This window comes from Notolabrus celidotus, chromosome 1 (assembly GCF_009762535.1).
Source record: "Notolabrus celidotus isolate fNotCel1 chromosome 1, fNotCel1.pri, whole genome shotgun sequence".
Taxonomy (NCBI): Eukaryota; Metazoa; Chordata; class Actinopteri; order Labriformes; family Labridae; genus Notolabrus; species Notolabrus celidotus.
In genome coordinates this window covers 9,444,441-9,461,465 of record NC_048272.1, presented here as the reverse complement: position 1 = coordinate 9,461,465, position 17,025 = coordinate 9,444,441, and the positions used below count along the sequence as shown (strand labels likewise).

Here is a 17,025-nt window from a genome sequence, read left to right as displayed (position 1 = left end):
GGCCTTTTAGATGGGGATTATGTCAACATTGAATTAACATTTTAATAATCTGGTTTGTTTCAAGTTCTTAACTAGTGCTTCACTTCCTCTCAATACTTGCTGTATGCGTCATGTCAAGTTAAGTGCAGCTGTTAGGCTGAAAAGACTCTAAATACACTTTTGGGTCACACCGTTTGTGGGTTCTTTATTCTTTATGTTGTCTCTGTATCACCATGTCTTGTGCTTGATCAAGAATTTCTATGTGGTGTCTTGGTTTACATATGAGAATGATTTAAAAAGCCAAGCTAAATTAAGTCAAATTTAAATAACCGATGGGGCAAGTGGGCATTGTAGTAGATAAGTAGGTTGTATCTGTCCATCAAGAGACAGGCGTACACGGTATCATGTCTTTAAATAATCAATATCTCCTCTGCTGAATCATGTTCTTCAGCTTTGATGAGCCCTATTGAATATGAATTTGATCTGCCCCATTGTAAGATATATGGATATCTGATTCGTCTCAGTCTTCCGTGTTTGTGTTCGACATCAGATAAGCTTCAGGCTTATTAACTGCTGACAAGGATAGGACATGATATTGATCTGCAGATATCAATAAGTTGCTCCAATGACAAATACACTGCATTACGACACATAACTGAAGAGCATGACCTTTGGTTACTAAAGCGTGTAATCAATACTACAGTGTGGGATGTATCAACACTGACAACAATTCATGTTCAGGGGCTGGATGTTGTTAAATTGACAGATGTATGACAAATTATTGGGGACTAAAGCTGCATCTGAATTTCATACTACTTGCAATAGTGAACAGTGAGAGCCATTGTATTAATAGTGGTAGTTGTATACTTGAACACTGTACAAGAAGTAAATGTTTTTTTTGCTGTTTTGCTTAAGAAATGTTGTATTTGAAGTCACAAAAGTGCACATATGTCTTAGTAAACATCTCTTTTTGTGTTTAATGTTATCCTTAAACCTCTCATAAATAACAGACAATACTTACCAGGCAACACAAATATATAAGAAATGTCAGGGATTAGATAAAAGAGTCATTCACACCCATAACTCCAGGTTTTTTTGGGGAACCATAAGATGCATCACTCTGGGGCCTTATGTTGGTGTGTGATTGCTTTATAACTGCAACTCAGACATTTTGCTGTGCACGTGTCTCTGCAGGCTCCAGCGTGTCAGCAGCCCATTTGTAAGAGGAGCATTTTATTGACTCAGCCCTCCTGCTCCAGGTCATTTTCAGTCAGGTGGAGTGCTGTTATCTCCTCATTTAAAAGACAATCACATTGAGGTTCTGTTTGCTGTTTTACACGTCAATGGAAGTCTTTCAAAAGGAACGGCCTGCTTTTAGCCTGTGTGTCAAACTCGGCACTCTCTTGAGAAGTGTCTGAGGGCTGCCGGGTAGCGTCTTCTACACCTCCTCCACAGTGAACCACTCTATCAGAAGCTATCCATCAAAACGTACTCAGGAAAGATGATGAATCTTTGACACTTGTTTCATTTTTTTTAGTGTCTTTGGGAAGTATGTAAAGCTGGAGGGATGCCAATTCCCAAGGGAGTAAGGACGTAATTGCAGTGAGCAGTTGGAGGTCCCAACCATCTGTTTCACCTCCGCAGCCCAAAGAGAGTGGTGATCAATAGTGATCAGGTAGCAGATGACTCTCCTGCCCGGACAAAGGGCACACTTTACATGACAGTACTATTGTCCTTTTGTTAAGAAAGGGCCATACAGGAAAACACAAACAAACATGTTCTTGCAGACACACTGTAGCTTTACTACGCTCAACTAGCCCCATCTGGGATCACAGTGCATCTCTGTTAGACATGATTCAGATGTGATACTTCCTTGATCTTTCAACTCTTACTAATTCAGGACTACACTTCTCATACACTTTACAATCACTGTGGAAAGCTTTTGGACTTTGTGTTAAAGTCGATGCGGTATGGCAGAGAAGTTTTCTTTCCACTCAACACTTTCTTCTTTGTAGAAAAAACAGGACACTTATGCTACCCATGATGTGACTCAACTGCTGGCAGTTGAGAGAATCCAATGTTTCACAGTAATAGCAGCAGCTAATGTGGGCTGAGGCCGTAAATATTAAGCAGATGTGGTGTATGGGCTGCAGAGGCCTGGGAAGCATAACTGCTTACCCTGAGATTTTTTATTTTCAAAGTTACAAACTTTAGGTCTGACAGATGCTGATTCAAGTGACATCACTTAGTATTGTGGGTTTGATCAGAGTAATCACAAAAACATATTTGTAAAAAGAGAATAAGAAGTTAATCTTTCAATCCAGAGGCCGTCACAGAGAAATGGTGTTTTCTGTATGTAATTTAATCACGAACAAATTTAAGCCCTCAAAAACCACACATCCATTGGTCAAACAGGCAGGTCAAACTTCTCACTGTATATATAACTAATAATCAGAGCATTGGTATGCTGGTTTCATAAGCAAACACTGAACAAACATCCACTCTATGTTACTTTTTATAGAGCACATACTCACACAATAAACTCTAATTTTATCCCATCAAAGAGAAAACCCTTGATGGGATATTACTGACTCCATCACTGCCCCTCGACCTTGGCTCTGTGCTGCAAAGGAATGCATTCAAACTGGATGAGAGAAGTGGGAATCGATTGTCCCCTGATGTTTCCAGTGGATGTTAGAAAGTTGCATGTAACTTCCTGGATTCAGATTAAAAGAAGGGTGTATGCTTTGTTATGTAACAGTTTTATGTAATGCCTTTGTGGATACGGATGTCCAGAACTGTCTGTCTAGAATATGAAGGAAAGAAAGCCTTGGTTGTCATTAGCAAATCTGCAAAAGAGTTAGAAAAGCTTCACCTGAAAGTGAATCAATGGTAACAAATTATGTAGTAATTAAAACAAATTAAGCAAAAATGTATGTTGCACTGCAAAGAAAGTTTTGCATGGTGAATATCGTCGCTGTCTGGTAGAAACCTTGTTTATCCGTATTTTCTTATTTAATTTGTTTGTGTTAATCAATGCTATTGATCTACTTTCATAAATGTCAGTAGGGGTTCTTAAATTTAATAGATGAAAAGTACTTTAAAATATCTCGTAGTTGGATCTCATGCAGTGTTTAGTTGAATGCAAAATGTATGTTTTTTTGCCCCCTGGAATGTAGTTGTTTTGGAGATACAAGGTTTCCCCCAGACAGTGACGATATGTATCTTTCCCAGTAAAAAAAAAAACGTAATTTGCACCATAAAAACAGACAGCATATAGAAACGAAACAAATACTCATACAATACAAAGTTATACCATAATTGAATGACTTTAACATTTTGAAGATTAGGATCACCTTTGATAACTTAACACCAGCAAAAAAGAAAAGAGAAAACTACATTAACTGTAAAAGGAAATATTGTCCTAGCAGTCTATTGTTTTTATTTAAATTTGTATTTGTGCATTCCTTCTTATACTGCAATACAAAGCATATAGGGTAGTCAGCATTAGTCCACCATATGTTCAATAGTCAATTGCAGTTCAACTTTGAATCTCAAGAGCATTAGGACTTGTGAGAAAGTTAGCAGATTTTCCACATAATGAAAGCAAAAGACAGCCTACAGAGATTAAGATAAAAATATGATCTAAAAAGACCACACAGTTCCCCCATCTGCCTCCTGCAAACTTTGAAGCCATCCAAAGGAAAAGGGATGCCTTTGAAGAAACAGGCCCCTAGCCACACTGGGTTGTAAAAATGTTTCCACTGTTGGGAGTCTGGCCAGATAATGAAGCTGGGGCTGGAGTGTGCCTCAGTGGTGCTGTTTCTTGTGGCAGACTTATCAAGGTTTGCCATTTGATCTCAGCTTCCTGGCTCCAAAAATGCTACATTGACCCAAAGGGGCAAGATTGAAAAACTCACATTATGGTTGAACTAAGCATGCAGTGACCTGTGCAACATGACCGGCATGCTCGTGGTTCCTGAAGGAGGTCACAATCTGACTTATCAGGTTCATTCGGCTGAACTTCCTCTGGTTGGTCTACATTCCCACATCCTCATGTATATCTGTGGACACAGGCGTCTATTTTTGGGTCCATCAATCATGACCACTTGTTATCATAAGAGACTTTATTGTGTTTCGGGTTCCATGATGCTGAACTTCCATATAGAGCCTCTTACTTCTACAAGATCCAGAGCACAAAGCTACAGTCCCGACTTCTGGCACTTTGAATTCTGGGTCCAAACTTTGATTACTTTTATTTATTTCAGACCATGTCAGAGATCCTCAGAATCCTTTCTGACTCATTGGGAAAAACACTTGGCGATAAATCCAGATTCTTCTTACCTTTGATCATCTTGCTGTAAAACGGCTTACATTTGTTTTTGTTGAAATTGTTTTATTATTACAGATTTCTTGGGAAGCTTTCAATACTGTTATTTAGAGAATAGGATTGTAGATGGATAGAGTAATGACAAGCGGCAACCTCTGGTCTAAAAATATGAGTCCAATGCAGAAGTGCTAAAAACTGCAATTCATCAAGGATCAACTTGAGGCTGGCTCCGGAAGTACCGGAAGTCACATACACATGAATGGGAAAAAGAAGATCTATGCAGCAGAAATAAACATGTTTACAGCCTTGTACAAAAGACGAGTGTAGTCTGGATAGCTTATATCTCGATCGGCTCACACTGTGGGGGCGGTGAATTTTTTTCTAACACGGCAATTTCCAAGGTATTGAGATTACGAGTCTTCCAATGAGAGGCACAGCTGACTGCGGGAACACTGTAGCTGTTGGCTAGGAGGCTCAAACTCCGCCTCTTTACGTCACACTGGCTCAACAGCAGCAATATGGCTGCCGCTGCCGATTGGTCTCAAAACAGCTCTTCAGAAACAGATGGGTGACGTCACGGATACTACGTCCATATTTTATGCATTCTATAAGTAATGATAACTAAGAGAAAGTGAGGGATTAAATGCAACAGAGGACTATGGGTCGCATTATACTCGGCAACTGCTTCAAGGACTATAGCCTCTGTACTTTGGATGAGTCAAAGCAGTGGCCTATCGGTTTGATTATTTTAGTGGCAGCCTGTAATGTTGAAAAGGGAAGCCAATGTGGAGGTGCAAAAAACTGCAGTTCCTTGAGTGTCCGCTTGGAGCTAGCTTCAAAAGCCAAGGAAACTTAATTAGGTTCCATGTTGAAATGCATAGCTTTACAGCAAAAATAAACATGTTCATAACCTGGTTCGGAAAAAACAGTTTTGATGTATCTTGAATTATTTACAACGCATCTGGGAAGATAATATAAAGGCTAGTGATTAAATTGCATAATTGGAGGCACAGCTGAGTTGATTGACAGACAAGTGCATTGTAGCTGTTTGCCAGGAGGCTAAAAGCCTGCATCAGCTCCACCTCCTTTTTTTTTTCCAGGTTAGTGATTTTGTAGACGTCACAACTTAAATCCTGACATTTCAAGGCAGGAGTTTTTCGCCTTGTCTGCAATGTGTTACGCACAGATGTGTCAAGGTGAGGCAATGTCATTGCACCGCTGATCTTCCCATCAGAAGTAGTAAGAATGGCGGGAAGAAGGTAGCAATGTTTCACATCTGAGACTTTGATGGAACAGTGCTGTGAGTATGTGATGCTCCCGCTGCTTGTTTACAAGCTGAGCCTATTCCGTAAAACTGTAATGGGACTTGAAATACTGGGACACCAATATTACACCATTGTAGTGCTCAAAGGTATAGTGATGGCTGAACTCTGCTCAGGGACAGTTGCAGAATAGTAAAGTGTGAGGGGCTACAGAGAGTACCTCGTCTTATGAAGTCTATGGTCTTGACTCGTATACAACTCACTATAAATCTCTTCTGTTTTTCAGTCACATTGATGATAGTAGATTAAGTATGTTTAAGTATTTTTATAGCTTAATTATTATCGATGACATGTTTTTGTGCTCATCAAATATAAATCAATAAAAACTGAGACATTTAGTTTTGCAGGCATTTTCCCATCTTTGTCAAACAAAGAATCAAGGACTCTTTGTTTCCATGATTCTGCAAAGCCAATATGTGATTTATTATGTCAATGGAAAAAACAACTCTTGTGTTTTTATGTTTAATTTATGTTTGTTTCTTAGTATGAGTGTGTGTTTGATACATGGCCTATTTTATGATGGGATTAATTGTGATATTTTCCTGGAAGCTGTTACTTTCCAGATGTCGTGTTTTCAGGAAGAGCTCACTCGGCTTCCTGTCAACAAGAGGAAGCAGCCTGAAGTTGAGATTTTTTTTTAAATATACTTCATATTTTAGTAGGTCACACAAGGGAGGGATAATTGATACAAGTGCTGATTCTGCTGAGGAGTGTTAAGCAATTATATGGCGTTACATGTTAGGACAAAAGACTGGAAAGACAACAAGGCAGAACCACTGATCACTTAAGCATGACTGTGAAAGGGATTTCTGTTGGTGTTTCATGAAAATACTGAAGTGGATACTAAATGAAAAGGGTAGTTTGCGGAAAAGTGATGTGTTCCATGATTACCTGTCGCGTCAATAAATTTATAATGGCCAAAGCTGAGAAATGAGAAGCAGTTAATACCTGTGTTCCTTTATTGTTTTGTAAAGACCAGCTGTGTCATGTAATGTGGGGAAGTCGAAAACTCAATTTATAATACAGAACTGAATTTGTGTTGCAGACAAGAGATTTGGCCGCCCTCCAATATCCTATCAGACACAGTATAAACTTAAATGTCCTCTGCTGTAACTTTGTCCTGATCAGGTCCTGTGAAGTGGCCGTTTGTCTCGCTCTCATCCTCTGAAGTCAAACTCGGTACAGTTGAACCACCCAGAATCCTGACTGCCAGATCTGCTTTATGTCCAAACAGACCTCTGGAGCTGCAGATTCCAGTGATGTATGACTGCACTTGAACACAGCAATATAATATAAGTTATGAAGGCTTTCATGAGGTTGCACAGCTCGCCAAGTGTTGGACTCTCTTGTGTTTCTTCATCACTTTATGACTCATTTTTAATGTTAATTCCCAGACATAGTACTTACTTACTTACATTCAATGCATTTTCCATAAGCCCATTTGAAACTTACAGCTTCACATCTTGATGATGGACTCCAACCCTAGTGCAGCCCTGATTTTGTGCAGCTGTGGTTAGCCTCAAAGCTCCACCTGGCAGGGATTTATCGTCAGCATAACAGGTGACCCCTGCAGACAGAAGTGATACATTCTAACCTCAAGATAGCCTTGCCTGACTCTAATAGTGCAGACTTATGTCTAATACAACAATTAGTTCCACCCAAGCAATTTGATTGGTCGAGAGCCATTACATAAGTGTCGATATAGAGCATAATAGCACAGGGACTTTAACAGATGTTATGAATACACTTAATTAACATCAAATAAGAAACATTACAGCCAGTTTAATGCATATTATTCAGAAGTCCACTATCACACTGGAGTTGATGCTATTATTCTGAATATCAGCATGCTCTGACAGAATTGCAACAGTGCTGGTATTCAGTATAACAGCACTCCAACTCATGAGGTATTGCTGGTCTGAAGTATCAGACCAGAAACTCTCTTTCTCTTTCTATGTGTTCAGCTTGATTTTAGTTTTTGTTTCTTTTTGTTGTGAAATGTATCAAAAACAATCCATCAAGGCGTATCCATCCATTCTATGCTGCAAAAAAATGCTTCCCTTTAAACCCAGCTCAAACAATAACTCTCTGCTTCACATTTCTTCTCTTTCCCTAGATAAAACTGTTTTATCGTCACATTTTAATTCTTTTATGGTTCCATGAGGTCCCATGACAAAACGATACTGTAGTTGTGCTTGTGGGAAACCATGTGTAATTGTTTCCAGCAGCCACTTCAGTTCTAGCATTCTTGCTTCCTCCCCCCTGCTATAGTGTTGAATAGCTGACGTCACTCCACACACAGACTGATGGGGTAGTTGATTGGCGTCAGGTTCTTTGCTTGAGCTGTGTGACAGATATGAGAGAGAGGAAGGGAGGGGAGGGTGTAAAAATAGCCAACATGCTGGCTATGCATTGTGTTAAATCAGCATCTGCACACCAAAGCACTTATGAGGAACTGTGATATGGAAATACTGATCAAAGGAGGATCATTTAAAAGAAACGATGACTATGCATTTGCAAGATTATTGAGAATAATAGCTTTGTCGTTCTATAAGCATATAAGGCTCAGTTTCTGACATGCTGGAGGAGAGTTTGAGGTTGAACTGACAATTCACTCCGCATAAACCCTTCAGAATCTAAGTGACCAATGGTAAGATGTGCATCTTGCAAACAAAACATCCCTTGACAGAGAACCACACAAAGGACCGAGACACCCTGTCAGACAGGAGGAGAACTTTGCCTCCAGTGTGTCTCCGTATACCCAAACTCTGTTAGTGGTGGGAGTTTTGAGCACCAGTTGAAAAGTTCCCCTTGGCTGCTGGAGCAGAGATAATTGGACCCAGGTTTAGCTGGCGTTTTGGTATTCACATCATGAGCCAAGTTTTTCTCTTCACTGCTCCTCTCAGTAGACAATGTCTGCACATGCAGGGTTGTCTGACTGTGTGACATATTTTGACATTATATCAGCATGTGAGGAATCCTGACCCACATCAGGTCGGGTGATCATTCTTTTTATGGTCTTGAAAGGGGGAACTTTCTTAGTTACAAGTGGAGCAACATGAAAAATGATAGTTGTCAGTTGATATCAGGAACAGCAGTCGTTGATATTTTTGCAGGGTTTAATTGAACTGTCTGGGTGTCAGGACTTTGTGTAGGAATTTGTTCAGAGGTCAAAGGTTGATCATGTAAGTGACATGGTGGATGGCAAGTCACTCTCAGGTTATGCACACAAATATCCACTCATATGAAATGTGAAAAAGTGTGTGAGCATCGCTGTAGAGCGATAGTGGAGCCTGAGGCAGGAGATAAAATGTGTTTGGACTGGGAGTAAAAAATGCCTAATTGAATAATTATGTTTGTGAAGCTTTATCCAGACCATAGACTGTATAAAATACGGACGTAGGATCCGTGACCCATCTGCCAGCCTCAAGTGGATCCTCGATTAACTGCAGTTTTTAGCACTTCCGCAATGGACTCATATTTTTAGACCAGAGGTTGGTGCTTGATCCAGACCCACAAGACTCATCACACTTCCAGCTGAGAACTGAAAATAGTATTCTTTATATCTTAACCTGCTAAATAGCTTTGCAGCAACTGAATGGTTCAGACATACACAGGGTGTGCTAACAGTTACCTTCATTATTGTATTTATGTTATGGCTATCACATAGATGTCTGCAAAACCCAAAGTCTTGTTTTGAATCCATAGACTGTATAATACACAGAGGTAGCCTCAGTGACGTCACCCATTGGTTTTGAAGCATATCATGGGTGGACGCCATGTTGGAAAAGCTGACTAAATCCTTACCTTTGGTCGACCTAACTAAAGGCACAGAAGTGTAGTTGAGGTGGGCCTTTAGCCTCTCAGCTAACAGCTACAGTGTGCCTGCCTGTCAGTCATGTAAGCCATGCCTCTAATGTAAAACTAGTCACCTTAATATCTTCAAAAACTAATGAGTTATAAAAGAAGTTGCCCAGGAGAAATTAGCTATTCCGCATTAGCTTAACTTTTCACGGGTTGCTGCTTGCTTGAAACTGATAACAAACTCTAAAGGTTTTGGGACTGGTGCTAATCTCATCTCTGAGTTTTAGTTCTTGTTATTGAATGAAGCTTTGTAAAGAAGTATTTGGTGCATTTATTATTAAAGCTCCTGTGGGGAACTCTCAGTTTGTGTCGATGTTGGTGCTCCCTGTAGACAAAGCATGTTTTTGCTGACCCTGTTGTGGAAATGAGTAGGTAGTGTTTTTGGACAGAAAAAATCTCATCTTGCTTTCTTTTAACAGTCCGTTATATCATTCATCATTAATATTTGTTGTGGAAAGAGTAAAAAAGGGGAATCCAATGCTGTACTTTAAATTGCCTAATATGACACTCCCTAGCAGCAGTTACTGGCATTGAAAATTACAATATAGAAATTGTGAGTCTTCTGATGGTCTAGTTTGCTTTTGTAGGTCACAACAAAGAGTCACTTAACATTTCAGTCGGTTTCATAAGCAGTTAACCCTCCTGTTGTGTTGTGGGTCAAATTGACCCTTTTAAAAGTCTATTTTATTTAATATATGCCTTCCAAACCAGCTAAATGCAGCATAAAAATCTGGGCAGCATGTGACAGAAGAGGTGTCCTGTTAATTTATCAACATCACTTCATAAAAAATAAAAAAAAATAAAAAATTGTATAAGAAAATAAACAAAAATCTATGTCATGTCAAACTATTGTTTTTATATTTAGGTCTTTCCAATGTACATAAAAACGTTTTAACTTTAATTTTCATTAAAAACGAGCGAGTTATCCCCATTGAACCATGATCTGTGAGAATTAAAGAACACCAATGGACTAAATCCTGATTTAAATGGTTAGTAATGGAGTTAAAAATTAGATTTTAAAAAATGTGTATTGGGATCTTTTGGGGTTCTGACACTTTTGGAAAAATTTAATATGCCCCGGGTCAAATTGACCCAGGAACATTATTGCTGTTCCAGAGAAACGAACATAACAGGAGGGTAAAAGACTCCTAACAGGAGCTTTAATTATTTATCTCTCTTGATTTAATCAAATGGAAAAAAGATCACAAATCAGACCTGAGATTCAATGTCAGGTTGTAGGCTCTTTTGTAAGAGCTAAATGTACTTTCTGGTAGGTACAAAATTGCACAGACAGCCTTATTTAGACCTAAAACTCTGATTTACATCTGCTTGTTAATTTTGTGATAGCTGGAAAAATTCCGTCAGCACAACATACATGTTTCACCTACAAAAGCAAAAGCATAACAAGTTTTCATTACGCTTTTGAATCTTCAGTTCAAACTTTCAGAATTCAAGTGTGTTCCTTAGACACTAAAGACTCAGAAGAAATCAAGAAATCAATCCACCCGTCCATCATGTGTACCGTTTATCCTGTTCAGGGTCGTGACGGAATTAAAGCTGATCCCAGCTGCCATTAGGAGACAGGCAGGTTACAACCTTGTCAGGTCACCAGTCTGTCACAGGGCTTATACCTTGAGACAGACAACCAGACACACTCACACAAAGGGAATTTTAGAGTCACAAGTTAAACTAACAAGCATGTTTGTGGACTGTGGGAGGAAGCTGGAGTGCCCTGGGTGAGTCCACGCATGCATAGGAGAACATAAAAACTCTATGCATAAAGGATCATAATAATTTGATCTAGTAACCTTTTGGCTCCGGGGTGACAGTGCTAACCAATACACCATAGTGCGGTCCCTGCTTCAACAAACTGAGAAAGAAATCACCCTCTCATTGCTTGAACTTCCTCTACTTGAAGGGCAAACTGACATGGTATCAAAAAAAAAACCCTGGGTTGTTATTTTGCTGCCTGGAGCAACACTTCTCTAATCACATAGATTTATGGGCTACATTTCAACCTTCTAATTTAGTCTCACCCAGACTTCACTGCCATGGCTGCACAGAAGTAGGTCTTGCAGATGGAAGCTTTAGAAAAGTCCCCTTCTTCATATAGGAGGAAGCAGCTTCTTGACCTCATCGCAGCTTGTTCAGGTCTTCACTGATTGTTCTCAGCTGCTCTGTAACACCGTGATGAGACATGAAGGCCCCTCTGTCTGTGAGCATCCTGGACTCTTGTTATAAGCCCAAACATTTTCACAGCAACAGGTACTTCATCTGTCATCTCCCTGTTTCTGTTTCTGTGTTGTGTGTATGTGTGTGTTGGTGTATGTTACGTGTCTATCGGCAGATCGCAGGAAAGAAATACACTCTGTGGGATGACTTCCTGGTTGAGGGCAGACTTGGCGGTCAGCAGGAAGTGACCTTGGGAGATCTGTTCCAGTATATCAAGGTATGTTCTCCTAGTTCCTCTCAGAAAGGAAGCACACACTTTTTTTTTTATCACACCCAGTGCCACTGAGTGCAGAATTTATGCATGTTTTTTTTTTCTTTTCTCTAAACCTGGTCACCTCCCCTCAGTGCACACAATAGCCATTGTTTGACTGATTGGCCACTTTACACCTTCCATTCACAACTTCAGGAATTCAGTCTGAAGTCCTGGAGGAAGGTCAGACTGTTGACTGTCTTCCAATGGCTGCATAATGTTTGGAATTTTTCAAAAATTCATACTCATTCATTTCACTAATTATGGTTGTTGTGTTTTTATTGCAATTAAGCAAACCAAACAGAGTTCAGCAAAGTGCTTATTAAGAGTGTTTTCCTTTGAGAGGAGAAAACAGCTGCAATATACTGCAGTTTAGGCTCATAAAATAAATAGCTGGATGCCTTAAGGGAGCAAAAAAAGAGAAGTAATGCACATAAACTCACTGTTTAAAGTCTTTGTGCTAAGATATTAAAGTGCTCTAAGTCTTCTCTTCTAACCCCAAGCCAAAAGAGAAGTAGCATATTTCCCCCAAATTAATAGTGTTTGATCTGATTTTATGGATGCTACAAAATACACCAGTTCAAGGTTATTGAATAGGAGTTATTGAACATTTTTGAAGCACCTTTACTGCATTTTGACAGTCCCTCTGCACTTGAGCAACAGCCAGTGTGCATAGAGGCCACTCTCCAGCTTGTGGGTTGGTTCAAATTAATGAAAAACAGGTTGTTGTCACTTTTTGTCTTCTTCTAGTCTTTGACCAACCTAAGCCTGTGAGAGCATGCTCATTCTCTAAATGTTCTTCTTTTCTATTAATGACAGCTAAATGGACTTATCTTATCAATCTATTTGGTTTAGAAAGTACCCTAAATATCCAAACATATTCGGGAGAGCAGGATACTTGTCCAGAAAAAAAAATCCCTTTTTAGATTCTACAAACTTCAAACATCTTAGATGGCGCTCTCTGAGCTGGTTTACTGTTTGCAACAACACTTGAAGACAAACCTTTATGGACTGACTCTCGAAACAGTGACTGTCATCTAACCTGAAGCATTTGATGCCCTGAAGGAAATTTTATTTAACCCTCCTGTTATGTTTGTTTCTTAGGGATAGCAATAATGTTTGTGGGTCAACTTGATCCGGGGAATGTTTAATTATCCAGAAGTGTCAGAACTCAAAAAAATCCCAATGAACATATTTTAATCTCATTATTAATTCCATTACTAACCATTTAAATCAATATTTACTGCAATGGTGTTCTTTAATCCTCGCAGATCATGGTTCAATGAGGATAACTCACTCGTTTTTTATGAAAATTCTTGTTAAAGCTTTTTTTATGTACATTTGAAAGACCTAAATATAAATACAATAGTTTAATATATACATGGCACAGATTTTTTTTAATAATTTTTTTATTTTTATGAAGTGATGTTGATAACTTCACAGGAGACACCTCTTCTATCACATGCTGCCCAGATTTTGATGCTGTATTTAGCTGGCTTGGAAGGTCTATATTGCTTAAAATGGAAGGAACCTCTGAATGCCTCTAGCCTTTCATCCACTGTGACATTAGGGCCTGGGTTATAGAGTAGTGGAAGTTGCTCTACCCACTTGTCCCTCACTGTCCTAATGACTAACAGCTTGTCTCTATTCGATCTCAGCTCCTGCAGTCAAATTCCAAAGTGTCCTTGGGCAAGACACTGAACCCCAAACTGCTCCCTCAGTTGTTCAGCAGTGTATGAATGTCTAGAATAAGATTAGCTAATACTGATGGTCCCTTACTATAGCAGCCTCTACCATCATTGGGTGAGCGAGTAATGTAAAAGAGCTTTGAGTGGTCTGAAGACTTGAAAAGAGATATATGAGTACAAGTCCATTTACCATTTACTATTTATCATGACCTGCTCAAAAGCTGACTTGATGTCTCTTGAGCGTGGGCATTTGTGTTCTCATTTGTGACATTGATAGTAGTCTAAGGTGTGGTATAAACCTGCCCAATGCTCTTATTTATACAGTATATTGACTTAATAATACAATGTAGGTCACTTGGCAATAGAAAAGTCTAAGCACATGGTTCCTACCCTGTTTTTTATTGTTGGGAACATCTTCTTGTCCTGAGCAGAACTGGACTTCTCTATCAGCTGATGTTTGTTCTGAAGAAGAAAACAGGGAAAATAAATTGGCAGGTCATTTTATTTGCTCCAGGTTTTGTTTAACCTTTGACTGTCTGGGTTCCCCCGGTTTGTTTGTGGAGACTGAAGAGCTTCCTGAACTGCTGTATGCATTTAAGGCCACATATAGAGGTTAAGAAATAACCTCTATACTGTATAATGCATGCACAGGATACTTAATTCACGTATATTTGTATGTGCATTTGTTTTTGCAACTGTGCACTTCAGATTTATTGTATTATTTCTCTTTTTGCAGAAACAAAGTAACTTAACAGTTTGCAGTCTCTACTACGGAACAGCCATCCTGTACAGTGGGCAAGAAGAGAGACTTAACATGAGGTATGTCCAGTAAACACAAACTGCATTGCCACACATTGCAATGCTACCCTGCAAACATAAACAATCACAATGTGCAGCCACCCTGTGTTTGTTTAACACTAATGGCAGGATGAGGTATTTCCTCCGAGACTGTGCAGAGAGAGCCTGTTCACACACTCACATGCATCACCGGACCCTGACGATTGAGACAGCTACTTCTCGAAGTGTCTCTGTTTGTAGAGGACAGAAGTCAAACAGTTAAATTAGGGTGAACTTCTCTCTCTGCGTGTGAGAGGCCACACTGTCTGGGCCTGTTCAGCACTGCAACAACACATTAAACCAAGTTTCTGCGCCTCAGGGTATTTGAAATGAGTCAGATATGTTATGTTGTTAACTCTGCTCATCAGTTTATAAGGAGTCACCACAGAATATAAACCTGAAGGGGTGTTTTGATTTACAGAGGTGATAGAAAGCATGGTAAATCAGGTTGAACTTTCAGAGTTTATAGCCAATCCTTCACTGGAAGAATAGCTTAAATAGTTCAGAGAGGTCTTCATGCTCATATTGAACAAACTGTGCACAGATCCACCTCTTTTTTTTATGATGCCAAAGTCTCTTGGGAGCCTGTGTTGTGGTTAGATTAAGCTACACGTGGAGAGGGGCATGTGGACAGCAGGCTGAACATGATAAATGCCCTCTTCAGCAGTCACTTCCTGTGCTGTTACCCAGCCCTAGGCTTCCTGTTTTGGACCAGTCAAGTGGGAACTTACAGTCCCAGATAACATTCAAATCAAATAGCTTTTCATTTCACAACTGATTCGACTTAATATCTCTTAAATTTTCAATATTTCTCTTTCTCAATGCTTTGGATGGCTTTGGATTTTAAGAAATCCAAAGCCATCCAAGTGTTCAAGGCTATTCCATCCTTTGTTTTCCCAAGCCAATGTGTTCCCCCCTGAAGAAATAAACCCACAGAATATTTCACAGCTCAATTATGATTTAAAAAATATGTTTAATTCTTACCTAAAACTGCTGGGTAATGTTGTATTTAGCCCACCACATATTAATAGAAATAAACAATGCATGGTTTGCATTGTTTGCTATTTTCAACCAAGCATTGATACACATTTGCTGCTCCGGACTATTTCTAGAAGCAGGATGTTGTTTGTGTAATTGCCTAAAAATAAGACATGAGTAAATGAGGAATAAGCCATGCCAAACTTTAGACACACAGACAATGACTGTCAGGTTGAACCTTCACCTTGTTTTGGTTTTATAATAGGAATTGTTAATAGTAAGAAAAAGCAACAGCTGCAGGAGTCTTTGCAGAAAAAAAACAATTCTGTTGTTTATATTTATATCCTTGATAAGCAAAGGGACGAAGCCAAGTTGTTCAAATAGCTTCTAATTGTTAAGCTGCATATTTTGTTAAATTTATATTTTACGCTTTGACAAAACTCACCTGTTAAATTTTGTTTTTGCAGCGTGTCTGATGTGGTGCGGAAGGTCACCAGTGCAGAAATCCCTCCACACAAGAAGATGCTGGAGTTGGTTCCCTTGTTTGCTGAAGAGGATGACTCTGACTCAGACTTCTGCCTGATGATCAGATACCTTCTCCTGTGCTGACAACATGCAGTTTCCTCAGAGTTCCAGAGAGAAAGGCATCACATGGAACTGTTATAATGTGATAAGACAAGTTTTACTATAATCTGACATCCATTGAGTAAAAACACTGCCAGATTGTTGAAGATTGATGCCTGCATTGTTCTTCCAGCTTCTTTCTTTCCATGTTTCTCATTATGTTTTGCAAAAAAGTGTTTGTTATTTCACTGCTTTATGTGATCAGTTTGTGTTTCTTCATTTGATCATGTACTTTAAACATTCACACTTCTCTGTATCCAATATATTGTCTCATACCTTGGCTACACTCCCAGAAATACTACTTGAAATGCTATGATGGATGATAATGTCCTATTTCTTTTTTATTAAATGTCTAATAATGAAACTTTTAAAACAGCTATGTCTTTTCTAGTATAAGCAGAAATCTCACCATTCAATTCTGTTTGCTTACTTTTAATTTAGACCAGATGTAAAGCATACTTTCAAAGAAATTTGGCAAATAGGTTGTGGGCAGAACTGGCATGCTTTTAAAGTTTAATTCAGGTCAGATTGAGCCCGATGTTGAAGGGGTGGTCAGAAGAAGAAGTTGGTGCAGTAGGTCTTGTGCTTTGATGATGCAGGGTTTTTTCGCCATCTGAACACAGCTGTCTCATGTAAATCCCGCTCTCCCAGCACATAAGAGCTGGTCCTATGTGGACTGAGATGCCAAGTCGTGGGATGGCTTTTTGCACTAGTCCTTTTCTATACCCTCAAGGTGAACTGCTGTCTTTTTTTTGTGATGATTTATTGATAAATAATGTGGTAAGAAACATCTCTGGTATCATCACTGTAGCTAGTTTTAGATGTCCTTTATTCATGCTGTTAATGATGCTATTTGTAATTGAATTATGTTTAAACATTTTAATAAATATGAACCCATTAGGAACCCTGTAATGTATGTTT

The 17,025-nt window shown here is 39.1% G+C and overlaps 1 protein-coding gene across 2 annotated transcripts in view; it reads left to right on the top strand.

The window, feature by feature from the left end:
* The window catches only part of uba7 (ubiquitin-like modifier activating enzyme 7), a 40,625-nt gene extending 23,617 nt beyond the window's left edge, over positions 1-17,008 (top strand). The window contains exons 22-24 of one of the 2 annotated variants that reach the window (XM_034686809.1): positions 11,843-11,944; positions 14,402-14,484; positions 15,948-17,008. In XM_034686809.1, coding sequence (XP_034542700.1) covers positions 11,843-11,944; positions 14,402-14,484; positions 15,948-16,089 — 327 coding nt within the window. In that variant the 3' untranslated portion in view covers positions 16,090-17,008. Of the gene's footprint in view, positions 1-11,817; positions 11,945-14,401; positions 14,485-15,947 lie in introns of those variants that run through there. The other variant, XR_004631770.1, reaches the window with a different exon arrangement.
* The last annotated feature ends 17 nt before the right edge of the window (positions 17,009-17,025 follow it).